The 25,627-nt window shown below is 42.6% G+C and overlaps 3 protein-coding genes across 5 annotated transcripts; 1 reads left to right on the top strand and 2 right to left on the bottom strand.

Annotated features, from left to right (window-relative positions):
• Positions 1 to 654: 654 nt before the first annotated feature.
• On the bottom strand, positions 655 to 9,279 carry LOC140350996 (cytochrome c). Its single transcript, XM_072436627.1, has 3 exons — positions 9,193 to 9,279; positions 1,589 to 1,763; positions 655 to 1,149 (listed from the first exon to the last, which is right to left on the bottom strand). The coding sequence occupies exons 2-3, from the start codon at positions 1,755 to 1,757 to the stop codon at positions 1,004 to 1,006; spliced, it is 315 nt and encodes a 104-aa protein (XP_072292728.1). The 5' UTR covers positions 1,758 to 1,763; positions 9,193 to 9,279; the 3' UTR covers positions 655 to 1,003.
• A 3,347-nt stretch (positions 9,280 to 12,626) lies between these two features.
• On the top strand, positions 12,627 to 18,911 carry rbm45 (RNA binding motif protein 45). Of its 3 annotated transcripts, none has more exons than XM_072436584.1 (11): positions 12,627 to 12,947; positions 13,651 to 13,773; positions 13,847 to 13,973; positions 14,045 to 14,164; positions 14,676 to 14,831; positions 15,146 to 15,275; positions 15,792 to 15,888; positions 16,459 to 16,619; positions 17,787 to 17,862; positions 17,937 to 18,068; positions 18,674 to 18,911. In XM_072436584.1, exons 1-10 carry the CDS (start codon positions 12,672 to 12,674, stop codon positions 18,051 to 18,053), a joined length of 1,383 nt encoding a protein of 460 aa, XP_072292685.1. In that variant the 5' UTR covers positions 12,627 to 12,671; the 3' UTR covers positions 18,054 to 18,068; positions 18,674 to 18,911. The 3 variants fall into 3 exon arrangements, with proteins under 3 accessions (XP_072292685.1, XP_072292683.1, XP_072292684.1); XM_072436582.1 differs by having other exon boundaries at positions 16,456 to 16,619; XM_072436583.1 differs by having other exon boundaries at positions 16,456 to 16,619; positions 18,659 to 18,911.
• A 1,267-nt stretch (positions 18,912 to 20,178) lies between these two features.
• zc3h15 (zinc finger CCCH-type containing 15) lies at positions 20,179 to 24,833 on the bottom strand. The gene is made up of 11 exons (XM_072436537.1): positions 24,607 to 24,833; positions 23,354 to 23,455; positions 23,182 to 23,287; positions 22,947 to 23,099; positions 22,786 to 22,877; positions 22,238 to 22,420; positions 21,209 to 21,289; positions 21,069 to 21,134; positions 20,867 to 21,001; positions 20,491 to 20,620; positions 20,179 to 20,423 (listed from the first exon to the last, which is right to left on the bottom strand). The coding sequence occupies exons 1-11, from the start codon at positions 24,679 to 24,681 to the stop codon at positions 20,260 to 20,262; spliced, it is 1,287 nt and encodes a 428-aa protein (XP_072292638.1). The 5' UTR covers positions 24,682 to 24,833; the 3' UTR covers positions 20,179 to 20,259.
• Positions 24,834 to 25,627: the final 794 nt, after the last annotated feature.

The raw sequence follows: 25,627 nt of genomic DNA, 5'->3' as shown, positions 1-25,627 counted from the left end.
CTTGGTGGGTGTTTTGACATTTCTATAATAATCATGGTAATACATTTACAAAGGTGTATTTTTTGTATTTTAGAAGGTTGAAAATACTGAATTCTATGTTATAGGTTAGAAGGTGCTTGACAATTTGAGTGTGAGTTTGATATTAGAGACTGTCTCACTGTGTGCGTCTCTTTTTAATGTGTTTTTCCTCTTTGTTCTTCTGGTTGTGTCTGAGACAGGACTAGATGGAAGCTTATACTAGGCCAGTGCATAAATCAAATCTTGAGATTGCCTATTTATGTTAAATGCACTGATTAAAAGTATGTCTCACTTATGTTTGTGAAATTAACATATTTCTTTTAATATGAAAAAATAAAAACATTATTAACCAATAAAAGGAACGTATAATTCAAAACACATTTCACACATGTCTTGCCATGTCGTCCTTCCCTATAGTTTATTGCTAAATCTGGGCATTATCAGTTCAATTAAATATAAATAGAATAAAGAATACTGAATATAAGTGATGGTGAAATTGGGTGTTCATGTGAAAATTTGCGGTCAGTCTGTGACCATGAGTCAATATTTGATCAGACTTTTTTAAGAGTTAGGCTGCTTGACACATTTACCAATCAATCAAAAAAATAAAATTTATAAAATCTCACAAAACAGATGACGGTTTAGAATATTTTAATCAATGTGCAAACTCAATTAAACCTAATTACATTACAGATGGTGAAATATATATTAAAATAATCTGAATAAAAGTCAAATGTGACGCTCGGCACCAAGTTGCACAAATACAGTATTTCTCAAGTCTTGGGCGAGGCTTGAAACAGTGTTCAGGAACAACAAGTTCCCATCAAGTTATAAGCAAATATACAGATTCATCAAAGAGATTAGTGCAGGACCATTTAGACAACAAATTTAGACAAAGTTGGATTTAGAACAACCGCCAAGTCCAAAATTGACCGTATAAATAAAGCAAACAAAAACACTAAATGAAATATTAAATATTGTTCTGTTATGAAGTTGCTGATTTCAGGTATGCAACGACGTCCTGTCGCTCACCCTTCTTCTTGATCCCGGCAAAAATCATTTTAGTTCCAGGAATGTATTTCTTGGGGTTTTCCAAGTATTCCATCAGGGTTCCCTCATTCCAGATGATTCCTGGATGAACAAAATAACAGTTGAATTGAGCTTTCTTTTAGACAAAATTAAATACAAACTTTCTCCAGAGCAATGGCATTGGCTGTTAGGATACATATTATACACGTTTAGGTCCATAATTATTCAAATAAAGCATATGTGACTCTAGAAGCCACTACGGGCCTGTAAGCTGAGGAGAATGGTTTTGCTATGAAAACGGTATTTTAGACATTTTTAAACAACATAATTCAGGATTGCTTTTTCATTGTGAGACAATCCTATTTATTTAAGTGAACATAAAAAAGCCTCTTGTTTTGTACCTAAATGTGAAAGAGCTCAAAAAGTGTCTAAAGTATTCAAAAGTGGCATCCCACAAAGGACTTTCAAATTTATAAATCAGAATATCACAGATAATCTTTTTAAGGCCATGGTAGAGGAAGAAGGAGCTCAGATGTCGAACCTTTGCTCTTGTTGGCGTCTGTGTAGGAGTATCCATCTGCCATGCCAGTCTTGCGGCCAAAGAGCCCCCACAGATTGGGCCCCACTTTGTGCTTGCCTCCCTCCTCTACAGTGTGGCACTGGGCACACTTTTGAACAAAGGCCTTCTTCCCTTTGGCGATATCACCCATAGTTTCCTATAATGAAAAAAAGAGTGAATTGTCAACATTTTGACCTAATACAGAGCTTCTCAACGTGTTTATGGTGCACCCCCTTGAGGTTCCTTAGAACCCCCTTTTTTTACCGCTGCAAGTCCTCGACCATCACACACAGACTGCTTTCTGCGGCGCTGACTTGTTGTTGTTGTTGTTGTTGTGGTGTTAATTTGAATGGCAGTTGGCAGCGAACTGAAAAGGTGCGTTTACCGCCACCTACTGGACTGGGTGTGGACAGGAGATGAACTGAAACCATAATACCAAAAGGGGATTGCAGTTGTTGTTGTTGTTGTTGTTTTATGGCGGTTGGCATCCAATTGTTGCATTACCGCCAGACTTTATTCCTCAGACTTTTCGTAGTCCTCAGACTGTCGTAGTCCGTTGTTGTTGTTGTTGTTGTTGTTGTTTTATGGCGGTTGGCATCCAAGTGTTGCATTACCGCCAGACTTTATTCCTCAGACTTTGTCGTAGTCCTCAGACTCTGTCGTAGTCCGTAAAAGTACTCCTTCCATTGCTTTGGTGTTACAAAGCCCATGAGGTCATGATATGTCTTTGTGACTAGAATAGTTGTTGTTGTTGTTGTTGTTGTTGTTGTTGTTGTTGTTGTTGTTGTTGTTGTTGTTGTTGTTGTTGTTGTTGTTGTTGTTGTTGTTGTTGTTGTTGTTGTTGTTGTTGTTGTTGTTGTTGTTGTTGTTGTTGTTGTTGTTGTTGTTGTTGTTGTTGTTGTTGTTGTTGTTGTTGTTGTTGTTGTTGTTGTTGTTGTTGTTGTTGTTGTTGTTGTTGTTGTTGTTGTTGTTGTTGTTGTTGTTGTTGTTGTTGTTGTTGTTGTTGTTGTTGTTGTTGTTGTTGTTGTTGTTGTTGTTGTTGTTGTTGTTGTTGTTGTTGTTGTTGTTGTTGTTTTATGGCGGTTGGCATCCGAGTGTTGCATTACCGCCAGACTTTATTCCTCAGACGTTTCGTAGTCCTCAGACTCTGTCGTAGTCCGTAAAAGTACTCCTCCCATTGCTTTGGCGTACAAAGCCCATGAGGTCATGATGTGTTTTTGTGACTAGAATAGTTGTCGTGTCAGAGACCAACCGGCCTTATTCCAGGGAGACTCCTCCTCACCTTCCTCGCCCTCTTTGACGCTCGGTTAGAAGTCCTTCTTCCATCACTTTGGCGTTTCTAGGCCCACGAAGTCCAAGCGCGTTAGGACATCCTCTTGCTCCTCATCCTCGGCTCAGTCTCCAACACCCCCCACCTCTATAAACGTTTACCCAGCCCTGTGCTACATAAGTAAGCAACCACAGCCTGACACAAACCCTGTGACTGGATCGCCAGAACGTTCCGCAGATTGAACTCCCGCCCATTATTCCGAAACCACAAGGCCAACCCGGCCCTTTCCCTATCATAAGCCTCACAGCAAATCAGCACATGCTCGACAGTCTCTGGCACCTGACAGTGACCACACAGACCGGTCGGATGTTTGCCTATCCTACTCAGTGACCAATTGAGTCCAGTATGGCCAATCCTCATGCGGGCGAAGGCCCTTTCCTCCCACGCGTTCCTGCCCATAGACCCGCAAGTTGTTTCAGAGACCAACCGGCTTTATTCCAGGGAGACACTTCTTCATCTTCCTCTCCTTCTTTGACGTTCGGTGCTTCCACCGTACAGCTTTATTCTTCAGGCTTCATTCTATAGGCTTTAATATTTCCACTGATGTCGCTGCTTGGTAGCCGTGCGTCTACGAGACTGGGCGAGGACCTGAGACCACCCCCACCCCCATCTCGTCACTCTGATCACTCTGACTCCCCACAAGCAGACCCCCATCACTCCGACTCCCATTCAGCGCCTTTAGCCTGTTTTCTATATCTGCCCAATCAAGCTCCTTTGTTCCAAGGAATCTCCCTGCAGCTTTAGCAATGATCCTGATCCTTTCAGTTCTGCTTTGAGTCTGAGCAGCACAGTTTACAACATCCACCATAAAGAGTACAAAATCCTCTCTATCCACAACCAGGGTATTCTCATTAATTCTGGAACCTGCACACTTGGGACCTCCACTCTTGAAACCTTCACACTTCTTGGGAGCCACGCTGGCCTCTCTCATTTCGCCCTGGCTGGGAGCAGCGCTGGCTCCTCTCTCTGTATTTACTCTAAACTCGTTACTTGAAACTTTCTTGACTGCATCTGCATAGGATATACCTTGAGAGACCTTTATTTTATGTACCTCAGCAGCTCTTTTGCTAAACCTGCATCCCCCGTAGGCAGAGCTATGTTCTTCCCCACAGTTACAGCACTTCAGTTTTGCTCCCACGTCACACTTCCCATACTCGTTGTTGTTGTTGTTGTTGTTGTTGTTGTTGTTGTTGTTGTTGTTCCCATACTCGTGCAACATTACAACTCGTACCACTGCGTTTATGTCAGCTTCAAAGCGCATGAGATCAAAGCGGAAAGGAATCTAATGCACACAATGCACAAGACCAACCGCTATAAACCACTGTGTCAGGCTGTGGTTGCTTACTTATGTAGCACAGGGCTGGGTAAACGTTTATAGAGTTGGGGGGTGTTGGAGACTGAGCCGAGGATGAGGAGCAAGAGGATGTTCTAACGCGCTTTGACTTCATGGGCCTAGAAACGCCAAAGTGATAGAGGAAGGACTTCTAAAGGATAAAACGACAAAGACGTCCCGTGACCTCATGGGCTTTGTAAAACAACAAAGACGTCCCATGACCTCATGGGCTTTGTACTTCCAAAGCACCGAACGTCAAAGAGGGAGAGGAAGATGAAGAAGAGTCTCCCTGGAATAAAGCCGGTTGGTCTCTGACAATACCCTGGTTGTGGATAGAGAGGATTTTGTACTCTTTATGGTGGATGTTGTAAACTGTGCTGCTCAGACTCAAAGCAGAACTGAAAGGATCAGGATCATTGCTAAAGCTGCAGGGATAAGATAAGATAAGATATTCCTTTATTGTCCCACATGGGGAAATTTCATTGGTGCAACGCAGGTAGATACAGAGGTAGATACAGAAGAACAGATCACTTATAGGAAGTCTGAAAAACACTTTCAGTAGAAGATCTCCTATAAATAAATAAAAACTCCCATAGACAAATAAATAAATAAATACATAAATACCATTGCATGTGATCACGACAGTAATTGCACATGAATATGTGTCACGACAGCACATAGATTGCACATGAATTTCACATGAATTGCACATGAATTCCAACAGCAATTGCACATATGACAGAATTGCACATGGTTAGGTCAGTATTGCGAGTGTTCAGTACTAATAGTTTTTGTTATAAAGTCTGACAGCAGCAGGAAGGAAAGACCTACGGAACCTTTCCTTCGCACATCGAGGGTGGATCAGTCTCTCACTGAAGCTGCTCTCCAGAGCGGACAGAGTGTCCTGCAGGGGGTGAGACTCATGGTCCAGCATAGATGTGAATCTAGCCAGGACCCTCCTGTCCCCCACCTCCTGCACCGAGTCCAGAGCACAGCCCAGGACGGAGCTGGACTTCTTGATGACTCTGTCCAGCTTCCTCCTCTCCCTCTCTGTGATGCTGCTGCTCCAGCAGGCCACACCGTACAGGAGGGCTGATGCCACCACAGAGTCGTAGAAGGTCTTCAGGAGTGGCCCTGTCACTCCAAAAGACCTGAGTCTCCTCAGGAGGTAGAGCCGACTCTGGCTCTTCCTGTACAGTGCGTCTGTGTTATGAGTCCAGTCCAGTTTGTGGTTCAGATGAACACCCAGGTACTTGTATGAGTCCACTCTCTCAATGTCCCGTCCCTGGATGTTCACTGGTGAGGGGGCAGTGGGGTGGCGTCTGCGGAAATCCACCACCATCTCCTTGGTCTTCCCCGCGTTGATGAGGAGGTGGTTCCGCTGACACCAGTCCACAAAGTCCTGCGCCAGTCCTCTGTATTCCGCGTCATCGTCGTCCGTGATGAGTCCGATGATGGCAGAGTCGTCAGAGAACTTCTGCAGGACACAGCTGTCCGTGTCATGTCTGAAGTCTGCAGTGTAAAGGGTGAAGAGAAAGGGCGCGAGGACAGTGCCCTGGGGCGCCCCCACACTGCAGGTCCGAGTGTCAGACACACAGTTCCGGGCTCTCACAAACTGGGGTCGGTCTGTGAGGTAGTCCAGGATCCACTCTGCCAGGTCATACTCCACACCAGCCGTCTCCAGCTTGTCCCTCAGGAGCAGCGGCTGGATGGTGTTGAAGGCACTGGAGAGATCGAAGAACAGGATCCTCACAGAGCTGCCAGGCTTTTCCAGGTGAGAGAGAGAGCGGTGCAGCAGGGAGATGACGGCGTCCTCCACTCCGATGCCAGACCGATATGCAAACTGCAGCGGGTCCATGGCTGAGCTCACGGTGGAGCGGAGGTGGTCCAGGACTAGCCGCTCCAGTGTCTTCATCAGGTGGGACGTGAGAGCCACTGGCCTGAAGCTGTTGAGGTCTTTGGGGCGCGGTGTCTTAGGCACAGGTACCAGACAGGAGGTCTTCCAGACCTGTGGTACCACCCTCAGCTTCAGGCTCATGTTGAAGACATGCTCCATAACTCCACACAGTTCATCTGCGCAGGACTTAAGGAGCCTGGGGCTGATGCCATCAGGTCCTGCTGCCTTCCTCACTTTAATCCTCTTCAGCTCACTCCTCACCTGTGCTGCTGTGACAGTCAGTGGTTGGCAGGGGGACCGTGTGCTGGGGGGATGGGTGAGTCCAGGCGAAGTGGGGAGCTGATGGTCCGGGGCAGATAAGCGAAGAGGAACAGATGCAGGGCATTGTCCAGCTGTGGAAGAGGGAGCATGCAGCTGTGCAAGGGGAGGGGCGGGTGACCGATCAAACCTCAAGAAGTGAGCATTTAAATCATTCACCCACTGTAGATCCCCCTCTGTCTGGGCAGGGGGGATTTTGAAGCCCGAGATGGTTTTCAGGCTCCTCCACACTCCCTGAATGTTCTTTTGCTGCAGCTGCTCCTCCATCCTCCTCTTGTAGCCGGCCTCAGCCTGCCTGATCTTCCTCCTCAGCTCCTTCTGCACAGTCCTCAGCTCCTCCTTGTTCCCTGACCTGAAGGCTCTCTTCTTCTCCTTCAGCAGAGCCTTCAGTTCACGGTTAATCCATGGCTTGTTGTTTGGAGATTCCTTGGAACAAAGGAGCTTGATTGGGCAGATATAGAAAACAGGCTAAAGGCGCTAAATGGGAGTCGGAGTGATGGGGGTCTGCTTTTGGGGAGTCAGAGTGATCAGAGTGACGAGATGGGGGTGGGGGTGGTATCCTGTCCTCGCCCAGTCTCGTAGACGCACGGCTACCAAGCGGCGACATCAGTGGACATATTAAAGCCTATAGAATGAAGCCTAAAGAATAAAGCTGTACAGTGGAAGCACCGAACGTCAAAGAAGGAGAGGAAGATGAAGAAGAGTCTTCCTGGAATAAAGCCGGTCACAAAGACATATCATGACCTCATGGGCTTTGTAACACCAAAGCAATGGAAGGAGTACTTTTACGGACTACGACAGAGTCTGAGGACTACGACAAAGTCTGAGGAATAAAGTCTGGCGGTAATGCAACACTTGGATGCCAACCGCCATAAAACAACAACAACAACAACAACAACAACAACACAACAACTATTCTAGTCACAAAGTCATATCATGACCTCATGGGCTTTGTAACACTACGAAAAGTCTGAGGAATAAAGTCTGGCAGTAATGCAACAATTGGATGCCAACCGCCATAAAACAACAACAACAACAGCTATAAACCACCACAGAAGAAGAAGTGTTACTTTACCACCACCCACTGTAGTTGTTCGTCTTAGACTTTATTCTTTAGACTATATATATATATATATATATATATATATATATATATATATATATATATATATATATATATATATATATATATATATATATATATATATATATATATATATATATATATATATATATACAACAACAACAACAACAACAACAACAACAACAACAGATTCTAAAAGGGGAGTGTAGCCCAGTCCAATTGAGAAGGCCTGAGCTTATGGTTGAATTTGGTTTTTATTGTTTCATTCCGTGTCATTCAACTAAATTCAGAGCGAGCTAAGAAATAAAGAATAATTGCCATTTTGTCCGTTAAGAGCTCATTCATTACATTACTATAGCATAACTGGTTTCCATACATTTGTAAAATAAATATTTAAATTGTTCAGTAATAAAACATTAATTCATATTCATATATACTCTAGCTTGATCTTTGGGTTTGTCTAACTTTATAACTATGTTTTCACTGTTAACTGTAGCTTACTTTACTTTGCGTCTTTTCTGTGACTCTCCAGTAGATTCTCGTTTCCCTGTTACTTCCGGTAACGTTACCAAGCTTTGAGATATGAACCTGCAGTATGCGCAGTATCTGTCTGAACTATACTTGGAAAGCGCTCCTAACTTGTACTGGCGCCATGTTTGAAGGTCGTTTAAGGCTGTGGCCGGGCCATGGATCTATTATACGATCTATTATATGATCTATTATATGAACTATGATCCATGCCATATTCACATACTTGTCCTGGACTTAAGTCACGTCTGACAGGCACAACAAACACATACAACACATACATGTAACGTGTGTGTGGAAAGATTGTTTTGGCTTTGCGTGTCTTTGCGGCATTTATATATAAATGGCAGAAGATGCAATCGGTTCGTTTTGAATAAAATGAAAACATCTGGCCCAACCAAACGTGACGTGACGTTAAACCCTGGTGCATAGCTCCATGCCTCAGTGTCCTTACATGACCCTCACGTTTAACAGAAGCTTAGGGGAAACAAACGACACCAAAAAGGCTGACAAGATTATTTAAAAGTTGACGTTTCATTTTAGAAGTGGTACTTGTACATTGACCTTGTCCACAAGTTTGTATTACAAGTGGCATTATTATATGAACGCGCGCGCGGCGGTTCCCTCTCTAACATGGCGGAGGACGCGTCAGCCACTATAGCTCATCTTTTATATTCAAGGACACCAGCAGCCAGCACTGTGTTTACAGTGTTTACACTTAAATCTATGGTGATTTCATGAGTTAATACACAATTGTATGTCATTTGCCAAGCCACTAAACACTGGTTCACACCGGGTCACACGAGGACGGACGCGGGGGTCGGCGCGGGTTTGGTAAATCCTCATAAGGCGGAGGAGGATGCTTGAATGACGGGCAACGATCTCCTTGAGCCGCTCTGGCGTCCCACCGGGTCACACTCAGCCTGCCCGGGTCAACTCAATTAATTATAGCGGGGTTTAGTGACAGAACTGCTCAAACATGTCCTTGATTACCGCCTGCCAGCTCCCGCCTGTGTTACACGTTATTACCCAACAACAAGAATCCCTCCGGTGTCCGCGCGGACGCAGAGCTGCCTCACCTGTCCCGGTGCCTCACCTGTCCCGGTAGACCCTGTGGTGTCCTGCTGGAGAAGCTCTGAAGCCGCCGGTGGACGGGTCCGATCTGCAGCGGACGAAAAGGTCACTTCGCTTTACCGGCACCGGCTTTTGACGTCATCCTGTCACGTGGGAGTTTGTTTCCTTTGGCTTTTCAGTTACAGTAAGAGCCACGTCCTTGGTCTTATAATCACGTTTGACCTCTATAGACCCTGGCATCTCCTGTCCTGCTGTCCTTTGTTTTGTCCAAATTGACATACTACGCCCATTTAAATGCTTTGGGGTTTGAAGGATGGACTGTGTCTGGGGATGTAGATTATGTCCAGTTGATTTCTTTTAAACTGAAGGAAAGAAATCTGAATGAATTGATGAAAACCTCTATTGCCTGTTTGTTGAGCAGCTCAATACAAGGGATAAAGGATGTCCTCTTCGTCCTTATCCAAAGCATCTCACACCTGTGCCCGGATGGAACAAAGTCTTCAAGAGCATAAGAATGGATTATATTGTCTGTGTTTTAAAATGAGAAGGTTATGTTCTAGTGAGCTATAATTATGCATGTTATTAATGCAATTTTTACAGGAAAAAAAGTACAGTATATTTAGGCCTGACTCACTTAAAACATGTTAGGATAGAAAGATAGAAAGCGACAGGCAACAAACACAAACACAAACACACAGTCAGATCAGTCAATGTATTAAAGCCCCAAAAAAGTCTGTAAAATAATCTCAACTGTTGTGACCCAGAATATGAAGCTCAACGGAAACATTTTGAGAGTAATTTGGTGTAAGAAGTTCCTGTGCAGGCCTTACTGATGACAAATGGTTGGGTTGAATGGAGAAAATGAAAAATCCCTGGTTAAAATCTGTGCTTACCCTTGAAACTCAATATTGAAACTGTTTAAATGCATTAATCATCTGGACAGCCGTTCTACTGCGTAAGCATAGGCCTAAATTAAAAATATGGGAAAGAGAATGTAATTTTGACAGATGAAGAAATAAATTTGATGTTCTTACATAAAAGAATTATGTTGGAAAAATGTATCACATGTTTTGTAATACCATGTTAAAGTACTGCTCAGAGCTATGCATTTGGGCTTGAAAACTCACCAACAATCAGGGACTGGACCGACATAGTAACTGACATTAGACAAATTGAAAAAAATGACATTTGTTCACAATTTGGAACTAGACAAATTTGACAGACTCTGGACTAAATGGAACGGATATTGTCGGACTTTACGTTTCGTAATATACTTTGTCTTGTTTATATGTATCTCTGTGTCATGTTCCTTGCCTTGTCTGTGCTTTTGTCTGTTGTATGAAACTCTATTGAGGAAAGCGGAAACAATGTTTTGGCAGTAAGCGATGGCCATTGAAACAGATTTAATGCCATCTTTGATGATTCATCTTCCTGATTTTATAACCTCACAGCGCAGTCAGAACATATTTCCATAGAAGTAGTACTTTCAAATTGTTCACATATTTCTTTGGTCACAGCATCAATAGCATAGACCATTTCTTTAGGAGTCATAGCAAGATTGTAAATTTAAGGTTGAATTTGTATCTCAACAACCGTCCATTACTAAAAAAAAAAAAAAAAATTCTTGTCAAACCAATGAGAATAAAATCAGGGCTTGTTTTTTCATTATTATGAGGAGAGAAATTAGTCTGGAATGTGGAGATTATATATACATATTTTATATTTATGTGTGCATCCACATACCATTACTATTGCAATGTTGACAAAATACCAATAAAACCATTTGCATTCCAGACTATATATATATATATATATATATATATATATGTATATGGCCTTTTTAGATAAGATTTGATCCAATTTATTGTAAGTATTATACAGATTTGGTCCATGGATTAAGCCGATTGTCTATTGAGTAAGAGCAGAGTAAGTAAATTCAAGTCTCTTGGAAGCCATGGATTAAAACTTTTCTGGTTTCGACAATGAATGGATTGGAGTTCAATGGGCCTGCATTTCATTTTTATAAATAATATCCAAATATGTTACTCTGTTTTTAAAGCTGAGGTACCTAATTTTAAAACTGAATAAAGGAGGAGGGTTTTTGTCCTCTAGCACAGCTTTAGGTCAGCTTTTTCAGACACAAATGTGAAGCAGGGCAATATCCCCGGCAACTTAGAGAGATAAAATGTTTGACAATTAGAATAGGACACACAAAGTTCACTTTCGGGGTGAAAACAGAATTTACAAAAGATGAGAAAAAAATATACCCCAGCTTGGCATTTCACAGATGGACCATGGATGTTATTTCCATGAGATGGACGTTAAAGCGCAGTTTTGAATTTAGTTGCTACAGCTTTTTAATGTTGTTTTGTCCTCTTTTTTTTTTTTTACGCAACGCACTTTTAATAACTCTGCATTTAAACAAACTAACCTGAAATAATACAACCACACACTTAAAAATGACTAAAATCACAAGCACACCATTTAATTTTCACAGTTACGTAATGTTTCGTTGCGTTCAGATTTGCCGTTTTTACCTCTCTACGCAAAGCTTTATGTCGTTTTGTCCTACTTGGCTCATAATGAAGTCTAAAGAGTGAAGTCTAAAGAGTGAAGTCTAAAGAGTGAAGTCTAAAGAGGGGTGTGTTGCACTGCTGTGGTTGCCTGACCAGCCATTCCCAACACGTTTTGGCAAACTACTTATCAAAACTGTGTATGCCGGTGGTGGCGCTTGGATGTCGGCCGCTGTGGAGTGCAGAGGAGGAGGAGGAAGACGAGGGTCTCAGGTGCTTGGAATTCGTGGGTTTGGAAGTGAAGAGTGAAGTCTGGAGGATAAAGTCTGGCGTTAATGTAACACTTGGATACCAACCGCCATAAAACAACAACAACAACAACAACAACCATAGAAGATGAAGAGTGAAGTTTAATGAAGTCTAAAGAATGAAGTCCAAAGAATAAAGTCCAAAGAATGAAGTCTAAAGAATGAAGTCTAAAGAATAAAGTCTAAAGAATAAAGTCTTTAAAGAACAAAGTCTAAAGTCTAACTACAGTAGTTGGCGGTAATGCTAAGGAATAAAGTCTGGCGGTAATGCAACACTCGGATGTCAACCGCCATAAAACAACAACAACAACAACGCTAAAGAATAAAGTCTAAAGAATAAAGTCTAAAAATAAAGTCGATGGCAGTAAATGCACCTTTTCAGTAGGCTGCCAGCTGCCATTAAAAGCAACAACAACAACAACTTGGACACCAACCGCCATAAAAAAGAAAAGAGGAAGAAGAGGAACATCAGAAAAGGAGAAGAAAAGAAACAACAACTACAGAAAAAAGTCTAAAGTCTAGACGTAGAACAACAGTAGGGGGCGGTATTGTAACACTTGCATATCAAGCGCCATAAAAAACCGAAGAAGAAGAAGAAGAAGAGGATGACGGCGACGTATGTGCTCACGCATGCGCACAGCAGAGTGGCGAGACTCCATTGTTGGTCGAAGAAACGCAAGATGGAGGACAGTTCTTCAAACCGAGGAGCCGAGAATCTCGACGACCCGCCAAACAGTCGGCTTTTCATCGTGAGCAGCCGCACTGTGACCGAAGAACAGATACGGGACAGTTTTAGTGCATACGGGGACATCCAGGGGATATGGGTAGTGAAAGACAAGAACACAAAGGAGTCCAGGGGTGTCGCCTACGTGAAGTTCGCCAAGTCCTCGCAGGCCTGCCTCGCCATGGAGACGATGAATGGAAGGCTTCTGGGGGAAGGGACCAAACCCATCAAGGTAAAGCACGTGGACCTGACCTCGCCGATACATTCTGTTTGCTATCACCGTGGTTGTATTGTATTAACGGCCATAACTTGCATTTCTTTTTGTGTAATATTGGATATCACATTTTGCATAAGCGCTGAACTCCCCCAGCCCCGCCTCTTCCCAAACTACGCACACACAGGCTCCACCCCTTTTTATGATTCATTATAAAAGGTTCTGATAATTAAATGTTGACTTTATGGACTTTAAAACCTCAAATAGTTTAGGTTATAAGAAGGCTTTAGATGCATGCAGCTACAGATAACATTTTCATTGGAGGCCAGGACACGTGCTTTCGGACAGACGGAACAATTATTGCCTCCATTTTAATCTTTAAACCACCGTTGGCAGTATAACTTTTTGTGTAAATAGGTAATCGGGTAATGATTAACTGGACTTAACAGGGAAGACGTTTTATTACACACTCAGAACAGGAACAGTGTTTTTGATTAAATCAGCAACTTTACTTCCGCCAGATTTGATTTAAAATCTCATTCACCGGGCTTTTGCAATCTAATCGACTAATCACTAAATCAAAAGCTTTATTGCTAAATTAATCGATTAATCACACCAACTTGTTACCGAAAAGTGTTTTGAATGTCAAACCGAAACTTCACATTTTATAGTTAATAAGAAATGCACATTTTATTTTTAACTTCATACATTGATTGTGTAGGTGTTCGTTGCTCAATCCCGGAACTCGGCGAAACACAGAGATGTGGAGGATGAGGATCTGACCCGAATCTTTGTCATGATCCCAAAGACCTTCACAGAGGAGGACCTGGTCCAGACTTTTAAGGTATGGGGGAAAAAAACTCCCACATTCAAATGTCTGGAGAAGCTGTTGTCTCATTGAACCTTCTTTTCTGCAGGAGTATGGAGACATTGAGTATGCTATAGTAATCAAGAACAAAACCACTGGGGAGAGCAAAGGTCTGGGCTATGTGCGATACTATAAGCCATCGCAGGCTGCCCTCGCTATAGAGAACTGCGAGAAATGTAAGACATATTGCTATTAAACTGTTCTTGAGCCTATTGCAGAATGTTACTATAAACTCTCCATGTTGCAGCATACAAGGCTGTTGTGGCAGAACCTCGCACTAAATCTGGATCTGGAGAAGAGTATAACGCTGCATCAGCACCGTACATGAACAGCGGAGATGCAATGAGCCAGTACAGCTTTCCTTCAGGTGCGCTCGGTTTAACCTTATTCTGTCAAGAATTACACCATCATTTGGTCAAACTGTTATTCACATACGTTGTCGTAGACTGTTCCACTTCCATACATTTATTAATTACATTTTTAATTTGTTTCTGGCCCGAAGGCTATATTTTACAACACAGTTGTAGTTTGAAAGGGAGAAGGGGGAGATATTCGACATAAGGTAGAGGCTGGGAACAAATCCACAATCCTACAGTGGTAACAACCACACATGTGCAATGTGCTTGCACATGTGTGGTACGCTTGCTCTCCTGCACCACCAGGGAAGCACATCATTGATTTTTCAACTTTAAAATTATAGTAATGCTTTTATTCTTTTCTGAATCATATATCCCCCTTTATAAACACCTTATTAGTGTGACATGGAACAAGCAAAATATGTCACTAACTCAAACTATCAAGATCACAAATGATGTAGTCCTGGTTATCAGATGGGTTTGTTGGGATGATGGGAGATTCAGCTGATGCATCGTCTGCAGCGGACACATCCGGATACCAGTACTTGGACTACCGGTCTGGTGAATACACCCGCAGCCTGATGGTGACCTCGAGGGCTGCAATGTCCCAGGAGCAGTTCTTCGCCCTGTTTGACCTGATCCCAGGCCTGGAGTACTGTGAGCTGCAGCGGGACTATGGTATGAACAAAAGAACCACGCATACATCCACATTACATGTGCCAGTGCCATCTTTGATGATTTAAAATTGCACCACGGAAGTTTGATTTCCCATATATGGTAATAATTCATCAATTCATTTTTCCCTTTCCGATTGTCTGTTATTAGACGTATTGTATTCATTGTAGCGCTCTATTTGCCTTCACAGTTAACCAACATAATTCATTCAAACTGCCTCACATTCCTTATTGTTGCCAGAATATTGTGTTGTGGGCTGAGCAGTCTGTGATCTCACTGTGATTATTGAGCTTCAATCTAATGATTACTATTCTCAGGTCAGGCCCTGATCCGTTACAATAACCTGGGCTCGGCGGTCTACGCCAAAGAAAAGCTGAATGGATTTGAGTATCCTCCTGGAAACAGGCTGGGTGTGAGCTATATGGAAGATGGAGAGGACCGCAACAGGTAAGCTGTTTTTTCAGAGACTCAAATGTATATGCAATAGAAGATGATAAACGATAATCGCAATATATAGAAAGTAAGGTTTGGCGCTAAGACCCCAGCAGGGTGCGACGAGCAGAATATGATCGGGATCTTTCCACCCCCAGAACCTGAAAGAAAAATCTAACTCTAAAAGGTGGTGCTGGGGTGGAGGAGGGCAGTGTTTGAAACGAGTAGGCTGCGTGGTGATTGGCTGCGGCTGGGCCTATCATAAAAGCAAGAATAGTCTTCCAGTCTGAAGCCGCGCTTTCATGCATAAAGTAATTTTACGAAAATATTTGGGTTGCCGTAACTCTGCAATGTAGTAAGGGTTTCATTAATAAACTGTGCGTTTGTGACTAGGCTAAACAAGAGGACGGCTGCAAACACAAGACGCTGGGTAGAAGCGACAGTGATGATTACTCTTTAAAAGCTTATTTGTACCAGAGTGTTTTTGGCTTACCGTTTATTTTCAGCCCCTTTTTGTATGTGTTTCTGCAGTTCAGTGAATCGCATGGCCGTGCAGTATGTGGCGTCCCAGATGATGTCTGCTGTGTATGGCGGCGGCGCCCCCAGCGGTCACATGATGAAGCCCTCGGTGAGTCTTTAGACGAGTTTGTTTTGTGGCCAAGATGCCCTCCTTACTCTGCGTTGGTCTGGATAATCTCACAGCTACAAAGGTAATTCAGCCTTGTTTCCATTGGTTCACTACGGAGCGGAACAGTGCGGTGTTTCCAATTATGGGGTTGTACGCAGTAACGCTGTATACCAAATGTTGATGGGGGAATACATTGTGATGGGCTTCGTATAGAGTTGTGATACTTAACAAAGTAATGAGTTACTCTTATTAAGCAGCTGAATCTGCTGGGCTCATAAAGTTGACGTATTAAGGGCATTGTGAACATAAAACTTAAGGGATATCCATGTATCCATACAAAGGGAAATTAATGCAGAAAACACTAACGTATGAATATAAAATGTTCTCTCCCAATTTGCCTTCGTCTTTGTGGCTTAAATAAGGTCTTGGCAAAATTCTGGACGCACAAGACAACATGGTGTCAATAATTGCCACTTTGAAATATTGTAGAAACTGACACGTGCATATACTTAAGGAGATCTAAATGATATCTACATACATCTAACAACCATATTGAATCTACCTCAGCAGGGTTACTCTTCTGTGGGCCCCGTTTCCAGTCGCGTTCAGACCGATGTCACGCTGCCTGCACCTCAGAAACTGGCTCCTCGAGACAGCCAATCCAAGGAGCGCCTCTTTGTGGTATTTACTCCCACCGTTCTCCCTCTAGACGTGCTGGAGGATGTGTTCTGGTAAGTTTTCATTTTGACTTGCTCTTATAGGTGGCTCTGCAGTGGAGGAGAGAATGCCACTAAACGCCATGTACTGTACGTCATAGGGAAAAAAGTTGGTTTAATGTTTTGTGCCTTTTTTTTAATGAATTCTCTGCAACTAATGGAACCGGCGCCATATTCTGTGCAGTGTTGGTATACCAAACACCTACATTCTTTTGGGTGGTACGGTTTCATACTTAAGCTCGGTGTATTTTCAAGGAGGAAGTTTTGGACGCCAAACATCACATGTAAAACTAGCACTGGATCTGAATACCTGTAATTGGCCAAGAGCCTCCTTGCTCCAAAGGCAAACCTGGATGCACGTCACCAGCCTCCTTGATGAGTGTCCGAGTTCTCTGCCGACTCATGGCTGAGTTGGGAAAAAGAGCATTTATGCTTCCTTTCATAACTCCTGTAGCATAGGAACCTTGAGAGCTTCCCAACCCATACTAAAGGGCTATAAGGCATCCTACAATCCACTGTGCAATTCGCCCTGAGGGTTTCTGAACACAGCCAATCACTGCCCCGTGAGTTAGTAATCAAGTTTTACCGTCTTAGACTTTTTTAAAAAAAATTAGTTTGTGTAGATAATGGTTTTAAAGTATAAACTTATATTTTTAGTGCAATAAATGAAACACACTGCCACATCTATTTGCATATAACGCACAGTATCAGAGTGGCTAGCACTCTTGCCTCACAGCAAGAAGGTCACAGGTTTGACTCCCGGGCCGACTGGGCTTTTCCTCCAGCTACAGTAGTCCTGACCAAGGCGAACCCAAAGACCTGGAGATGGGTCCTCCGCTCCTGAGGAGATGGGACCCTGCGACATTGAAGGATGGGTCAAATGCAGAGGACAAATTTCCCTATAGGGAAATAAAGTGTACCTTAACCTTAATATAATCTCAGTGCACAGCAGCTGCTGCATGGTGGAATATTTGCTCTTTCTCAGAGGCTGTGCTGCTGATGGAGTTGATATAGAATATTTCTTTGGAGCTTTTGCTTATAGTGTTACTGATGGTCAAAATTCTTGTTTTTTTTTGCAGTCTAATATAAATGAATTGAATAGACTCCCAGTAGCAATTAAGATTTTGTGATCTGGCTATTTTTTTAAAGATGTATTTAACTTTATTTGATTTCTTTGTGCAGCCGCTTTGGCTCCCTGATTGAGGTACACCTGGTTCCTGGGAGGAAGGTTGGCTACATGAAGTATGCTGAAAAGCAGGTAAGACTTTAATGACTTGAGATTTTTGGTGCGAGTTATCACTCTGTGAGTAAAGTGAATATTTGTCAATTTAGTGCGCAGACGATGCCATGGCAGCACTGCATGGGCGCTTTGTTAATGGAGTGAAGTTGAAGGTTATGCTGGCCGACCCACCACGAGAGGAATCCCACAAACGCGCCCGCATTTATTAGAGCAGTGCCACAACGGTAAGTGCTTTCAGCTCATATTGGCTACTGATAATGTTTCATGTTCAATGTTGTTATGCATTCAGTAAAGCATTTCAGGGTTCCCACAAGTCCTGGAAAAAGTTAGAAATTGTATTCAAACCTCCCCTATGGGATTAGTAGTTTGGAAAGGAAATATTTCTCAACAAGCAAATTTTGAGCCACATAACCAAAATAACTAACTAAAAGCCTGTGTGTGTCTAAGCGCATGGATCTATCATTATATAGTTCTCCTCAGTGTACTGGAAGAATTAAGACCGAGAAGGACAGTTCAAGCTGGCTCAGAAGAGACTGAAATCTATGGAGACGAGAGATGCGATGCGATCCGCCGCGCTAATAAACAAACGCATGCATAGCAACGAGGCTGTTGTGCGCTTCCGCTCGAGTTCTCAAATGGGCGAAAAATCCTGCATTATTCCTTTCAATTTAAAGCACTGTAATACTCCTGTGAATAATCAAAAAGACTCAGTCCATCGTCGGACCTGGGGTTTGACCCTGCTGTAGTCCAGAGTGGGGACCCTGAAGTGTTATTGTTTAAGGCAGTACCTTAAACATTTGTGTTAACTGTGCAGCTTCTTGTTTCCTAGGCGACTGAGCATGACACGTGACCTGACAGACCCGACCAACACCGGACCTATCCTCGACCTCTGACCCGACCTTTGACACCTGTCTGACCTTACTGGGATCACTGACCTCACTGTGACCACATATATTTAGTGTTTATGATATGGTGCGTTGTTCTGGTAGATTTTTTTTAAACAGTTGCTGAATTTCTGAATCCTGAGTTTTGTTTTAACTTGTCCAAATTAAAGTGGAATTACTACATTTTGTGTAATGTCTTCATTTTATTTGGTCTCTTTATTTTGTCTGTAAAAGTGCCATGGGTAAATTGTTAGTTGGCAAACAAGTTCTAGTTGTCATGACGATTCAATGCACAACAGGTCTCCCGTGGTGTACGCCATTCCTGGTGTGCAGGGCATTCAGTGGGAATGTTAAGGGATGTCAGTCTTAACCTACTTCTGGGTCGATCCAGTCTTTCAATATGGCATTATGGCTGATTTTAAACCTGCACTATGGCCCTGTATGCCATTTTAAATTGTATTTTGACTTCAACTAGATTATTTTAAGACCGGTTATGATGGTAAAATTGTAGGCCTTAAACTTATTTTATAACTATATAGTTAAATGTTAAAGTTCCCCTAAAGTCCCCATGTCTGCAGTTTGCCTCTTACGGAACACATGAGGTTACTCCCACACTACACAACTGATTTCTAAAGTGATTATGCTGCCCCCTGCTGCCTAACGTAACCAACCAGTGTTCAGATTGTCTTTAGTCACACCTGATCTACAACTTAAGTTGAACTCTTTACTAGCATAAAATGTACTAAACAAAAACGAGCAAACAAAGGTTCTGCTCAAACTTTGGACGCACTTGTAGGCGTCTAAGGTCCATCTTGACTGTTCATGTGCCTTGTAAAGAAGTTGTTTAATGTTTGCCATGTTAAGCCTTGATTGTTCGCATGATTTACCTTCAATAAACCCCTTGACAAACTTAAATTGCAACTAGTAATAAAAGGGGAAAAACATTAGTCAGCGCTTGTTACAAGCTGTACAGGGGCTATAGAGGGAGAACAAAACCAACTACGGCACTATGATCCTACTGACAGCCAGATGGCAAAGCTTTAGCGCACTGGATACATTTCCTTTGCACGACATGCACACTACACTGCCTTCTAGTGGTCAGGAGTAATGTAATAAAACGATACACAGCACCACTTTGTGCATCAAGGCAGAACCTAATTAATTGTGACGTTTATTTCCAATAGCAGTTTTCAGAGCTGGACTGGCATTAGGATCATCACAGGCTCCATTCTCAATCAGCTACAGAAGGGGCTGGTCTTGCTTAGGCCCAGGCACCCAAGAGTTTCTCCCAATAAAAGCCTTTTACTCCATCTCACCTTTATAACTGTAGAATTGTAAGAAACCCTTCTTTAGGGACTTCAGATTAAACGGATGTATCCCAAAAAGACATTCATGAGCTGTTGTGTAGGACATGGCAATACAGAACAGAGGGGCAGGCGGCCACTCATCATCCAGGAATGAGGCTTTATTTAGTCTGATGATAAAATTATAGTGTCTGATAGCTCCATGCATCAGTCTGTTAGTCCCACACTCAGTCCTCCAGGTCCAGAGTGTTAAGCTCCTCGTCCAGCTCGTCCAGGTCTTCTCCAGTGAACAGGTTTTCATCCACGGGTACCTCCCCCTCCTCGCCTCCGCCCTCCTCTCCTCCTGAAAGGCCGTTGGTCTCGCCGCCGCATGCTCCATTCAGCAGCTCGTCTGTGAGGAACAAAGTTTACAGCTCTACACTTCCATGATGTAAAAAGTGTGTCTATATAATGCTCACCCGTTTCCAATGCAAGCTTTAATGCGCTTCTCGAGGCGAAACGGTCCACCGCAGCGACGGTAATGCCCGAGTTGTCGACTTCTTGTGGAACAAAACGGGATAGATCTATGTCCTGCACCTCAGCATCGACCTGTGGCACGAGCACAACAACATAAGAAGACACAGTTTAAGGCCTAGTGCATCAACAGTGATGATTCTGGTCTAACATTACAGGGCGCCTCATTTTTCATACTATCATATCCCACACATAAAAATCATGTTAGATCCACTTAAGGGATAAGCCACATTATAAGTCTCAGTGCCCACAAGGCTGTGTATAAGACATTTTATTCTATGCTTTAGTTTCCAAGCCAGTCAAACGTCCCAAAGACAATACCTGTGCTTCCTGCTCAGCCTCTTCATCATCATCATCATCATAATCATCATCATCTTCATATCTCGTGTCATCCGCTTCAGCGTCGTCATCATCCACCAGCTCCGGGTGGAACTCGAACACCTCGCGTCCGCTCACCTGTATCACAGCACTTGAGTCAGGGCTTCTGGCTTTCACCTTGCAGCCAGATGAATACCACACTCACCACCAGGGATTTCCCAGCTTTGAAGTCGGCTTTCTTCTTCTCCATCTCCTCCCTGGCCCGGTCCACCTATGCAACACCACGCACGCTTTTGAAACACTGGGTCAAGAGTATTTAGAACAGTAAATCTGGGCGGTTCCTACCTTCTCCTGTCTTTTTCTCTTCTTCCAAGCCAGGAAAGTTTCAAGCGTAATTCGCGTGACATTTGGACCTAGAGCTGCACGCTGCAAGGACAATAAGTATAAAGTGCTCAGAGAAAGGTGGATATCCCAGTTTAATGTGCTACTAATTTCTAAATGTTATTTTATGATTAAAATAATAGTGTCTGTTTAACCCTTGTGATCTGACCCTTGAGATTGCCTTTTCTTTTTTATGTGTAGGAACAGTGGGTAGTTTGAAAAGGAAGGGTACCATAAGCCCTCTCCAGGTGCATTTTATTGATGGCATTTTGAATGCATAACAAAACAGATGAGATCTTGAGGTCCCTTTTTGTGCCATTTATCCTCAACAATCACTTGATGTTGCAGCATGATAATGCTCAGCCCGGTGTTGCAAGGACCTGAACACATTCCTGGATTTTGAAGACATCACAGTTCTTGAATGGCCAGCATACTGGAAATGTCACCAATTGAGCATGTTTGGGATGCTCTGGATCAGCATATACGACAGCTTGTTCCAGTTCCTGCCAATATCCAACAACTTTGCACAGCCAATGAAGAGGAGTAGACTAACATTCCACAGGCCATAATCTACAGCCTGATCAGCTCTATGCAAAGGAGATGTATTGCACTGTGTGGCAAATGGTGGTCACACCAGATACTGACTGTTTTTATGACCCCTCCAGACCCGACAAAGCAAAATTGAGTTTCTTTTTTAAATTGTGGCCAGCCTAAGGCACACCTGTGCAATATTCATGCTGTCAAATAATCATCTTGCTAAACCACACCTGTGAGGTGGGATGGAATATCTCTGCAAAGGAGAAGTGCTCACTGACACACATTGACTTGACATTGATTTGTGAACAATGTGTGAGAAATGGGTCTTTTGTGTGTTTTGTTGTATATCCTTCAGTTCAGCAAATTAAAAATTGGAGCAAAAACAAAAGCGTTTCTATTTTTCTTCAGTGTATATGCGGTAAGATGAATTGGGTGGTGTCATGGATGTTGGCCTACCTCCCTCTCGATGAGCTCTTCCAGCGAGATCTCCTCCTCCTTCTCTTCCTTCTTCTTATCCTTCTTCAGCACAAAACCCGGTGGAAGTGCGTGGCGGTACATACAATTGTCTCCTCCTTTCGGACACACCCAGAACCAGCCGTACTTATTGCCCTCTATGGCGTCCAGAAAAAATTTGCACACCTGGGAAAAAAAACATTGGAAATAGCTTTTAACAAGTAGAAACAATAGAATCTCTTGACGGTGACAAGGTCATTAAGAAGCAATCTAATCATGAAATTACTGACACACACAACACATTTCAGCAATACATACATGTTTAATGGCATTAATGTTTGAATGTCTATAAATTGGCTGAAATATTAAAGTCGGGTTTTAACTGAGTCCTTTCTACACAATTTAAATTTTACATTTCGTTGACTCATTTACATACATTTTGATTGGAGGGCATCTGGCGTAAAAATCTACACACATCACTTGTATAATTAAATTTGTTGCCATGGACGCAGGAAAAAAAAAAGAATACATAGATTGAAATAGTCCCGTACAATTTGTGTTTTGGCCTTTATCTTCTCAGCCTCGCCATGTTTCTTGTTGATCACCTCCTCCAACTTCCCAACGTCCCAGTTTTCCATTGTGTCTGTGCAGTAAGAAAAATCTGTCAACCATGTTCTTGAAGGCTTTTCAAAATAAAGTTTGTGAACCTGACCTTTCTCCAGCTCCTCGTCCCTTTCGTCAACATACATGTTCCTCTTCTCACATTTTCTCTCCATGGTCAAGTCATGGCTGAACTTGCACTTGTCTCCCTTTGTGCACTGGCCCTGCTTGAAGAACGCACACAGCACAGACTTTGGGTCCACACCTGAAAGTGACAGAGAAATTCTGCTTTAGTCAACATTTATTAAACCAAATAAAGGAAAATAGTCCGGAAAATATGTTAAGACCTTTGCTGACTTTCTGAGCAGCAACAACAGGTTTGAAGAGCTCATTCAGTTCGTCCAACTCCTTCTTTCTGTCACCTTTTTTGGTCTTGTCGCCGTCTGTCAGGGCCTGTCACAAGAAGTTAAATTATACAGAGAAGAGCAGAGGTGGAAGGTCCTAATGTACCTCACTCACCTGCCGTGCGCCCTGCTGGCCAGACTTCACCTGCTGCGTCACATTCTTTATAAACTTTTGCTGTTTGGCTCCCTTTTTGTTTTTTAAGCCAAATGTCTTGTCCTGAAAAAGTACAAATTCACAAATGAAAAATGTTAAACTTATTTACCGTCTTTGTGTGTAATTTCAGTTTATAATACTCAAAATCATACTTGAGCGAAGACTTGGATTATCAAAATGGCAAACAAAAGCAAAATTGCATGCATTTGAAACTGTTTATAGAGGTTTAAATAACGGGAGTGTCTACAGAGCCGCGAAACTGCCATGTTATTTTGTGAAGCGGCTCCTGAAACTGCTGGGCTATTTGACCGCGCCGGGTTAGGGTTAAGTCTTCGGGTTAGGGTTAGGCATGAGGCTATATGGCAGTGCCGCAACTCCCGAAACTGCTGGGCTATTTGACCGTGCCGCGGCTCTGCAGCCACAGTCTTAAATAACACAGGGAGAATAAATTGTTTTTGCAGTTTACATTATACGGTTTTGGCATTATTTTACATTATGTTACATTTACGATATGTACTATTTAACTAATGTGTGATTGTAGCAATACCACTTTTAATAGTTTTTCTCTTTTCATGCTGATGACTTAAGGTTAACTAGACTTTAAAGTAATTGTGAATATCAGTTACATTTTAAGATATGTGATGTGTAATCTGATCCAAGACTGCCCATGCTCTCAAAGATTGTAAAATGGCACAATTTAATCAGAATTACTGTGATTGGCTTTATGAAATATGGAAACCCCTCAGTTGTAAATAGATTAGAACAGTCAAATCGCATTGTGGCAGAATAATGTGGTTTAACATGTTTATGGAACCGTGAATAAAGCCGGAGATCCTGAGTTTTAATAATAATGTCCGCATGAACCGGCAGTGTTGCCTGGGACAAATGTGGGGATTAATCATAAAGACTGTGACAGATCCGTTCTGCTGACTGTAACATTCCTGTTAAGTCCAGAACAATCGTGAAATGTTCATGTTCGAAGCAGGCCGTGGGGCTTCGTGCTCGTGAAGCCGGTGGGCACAGATCACGCCGGGATCATGGGCAGACATTTGTAACGACCCGGTGGTGTTTAAAATGCAAACGTGAATCATGAAGAACAGAAAATGGAACTCGTAAAGTGACTTAGAAGTGTCGATTAGCCTTTCGTTAGCTTCCTGTGTGCGCTCGTTTATCGGGCAGCTAATGCTAAGTATTGTTACCTCGTGTCACTTTACCTCAATTATCTTTTCCTTTTTCTTTTCCTGAGTCTTTTTACTTCCCGTGGCTGGGACGGGTTTCTTCGGAGGCATACTGCACGGGTTTGATAGTGTACGGACAACCTACACTTAATATAAATGTGTCCAAATTATGTGACCGCGCTGCCTAATGCGCTCGCTGGCCCAGTAGCTATCACCGCGGCGGCGGCAGAGCGTAGGCCACATGTGTGTTGTTGCTGTTTAGTGACGCCATCACGCTTGGCGCTTAGGCTGATGGGAAATGTAGTCAATTGATGTGAGCTGTTTGAAGCCGGTTTTTTATTCGGTTCACGGGGCGCGGACATGGATCTATTATATTAGTGCCCTTGTAATGTACCAAATATTTAGCCTTTTTTAGCATAATGAGGTGACAAAAGTGTAAATGTATAGTTAAATGTAATGTAGTTAATGTACTTTGAATTTTGAATTTCTAAAATCCCCATGTCCCCACCCCAAATTCTGTTCAAATATTAAACAATTATATCTTGGGCTTCCCAAGAGGTGTTCCTAAAATAATTACACAAATTTCACAATTACAACTAAATTCAGTAATAGTCTATTTTTTGTATAATAATATTATTGTCAATGTTTCCATTTATGACATTTTCTAAAAGATTATGGCCTGTTATTGTGGTCCTGTGTATGTGTTTTCTGAACAGTTGAAACACCAATGACATGAAACTCAAGTAAATTATGAAATACAGAAAAATATTAAGGTACACTTGTTTTTGGTTTTATTCTATCCCTGAATATATTCTCCAAAATGTATGTAAATTGTTTAAGCCAGAAAACCTTATTTTAATAATTGCCTCTGCCAAGTGTTGCAACTGGAAGAGCGTAGTGGACACGTGGCTCCCACTATCCTGTTCAATGTCGGTGTAATCCCTCATTCGTCCAGGCGTGTTCCATAGTAGAAAAAGCTTCAGTTGTAGTCATCTGGAGATCCAGATGACTACAACTGAAGCTTTTTCTACTATCCTGTTCAATGTAAGTTTAACAC

This window comes from Eucyclogobius newberryi, unplaced genomic scaffold, assembly GCF_026437365.1.
Source record: "Eucyclogobius newberryi isolate DKJ021-1_F unplaced genomic scaffold, fEucNew1.0.hap1 SCAF_8, whole genome shotgun sequence".
NCBI lineage: Eukaryota > Metazoa > Chordata > Actinopteri > Gobiiformes > Gobiidae > Eucyclogobius > Eucyclogobius newberryi.
This window is presented reverse-complemented; position numbering and strand designations above follow the sequence as displayed.

Bases quoted from the DNA above. Each gene is read 5' to 3' on its own strand.
- LOC140350996 (XM_072436627.1), bottom strand. From the start codon at position 1,757: ATGGGTGATATCGCCAAAGGGAAGAAGGCCTTTGTTCAAAAGTGTGCC. The intron at 1,150-1,588 runs GTTCGACATCTG...TTGTTCATCCAG, and splicing joins AGACGCCAACAAGAGCAAAG to GAATCATCTGGAATGAGGGA.
- rbm45 (XM_072436582.1), top strand. From the start codon at position 12,672: ATGGAGGACAGTTCTTCAAACCGAGGAGCCGAGAATCTCGACGACCCG. The intron at 12,948-13,650 runs GTAAAGCACGTG...TTGATTGTGTAG, and splicing joins AAGGGACCAAACCCATCAAG to GTGTTCGTTGCTCAATCCCG. The intron at 13,974-14,044 runs GTAAGACATATT...TCCATGTTGCAG, and splicing joins TATAGAGAACTGCGAGAAAT to CATACAAGGCTGTTGTGGCA.
- zc3h15 (XM_072436537.1), bottom strand. From the start codon at position 24,681: ATGCCTCCGAAGAAACCCGTCCCAGCCACGGGAAGTAAAAAGACTCAG. The intron at 23,456-24,606 runs GTAAAGTGACAC...GTACTTTTTCAG, and splicing joins AAAAGGAAAAGATAATTGAG to GACAAGACATTTGGCTTAAA. The intron at 21,135-21,208 runs GTAGGAACCGCC...GGTGTTGCATAG, and splicing joins AGAGAAAAAGACAGGAGAAG to GTGGACCGGGCCAGGGAGGA.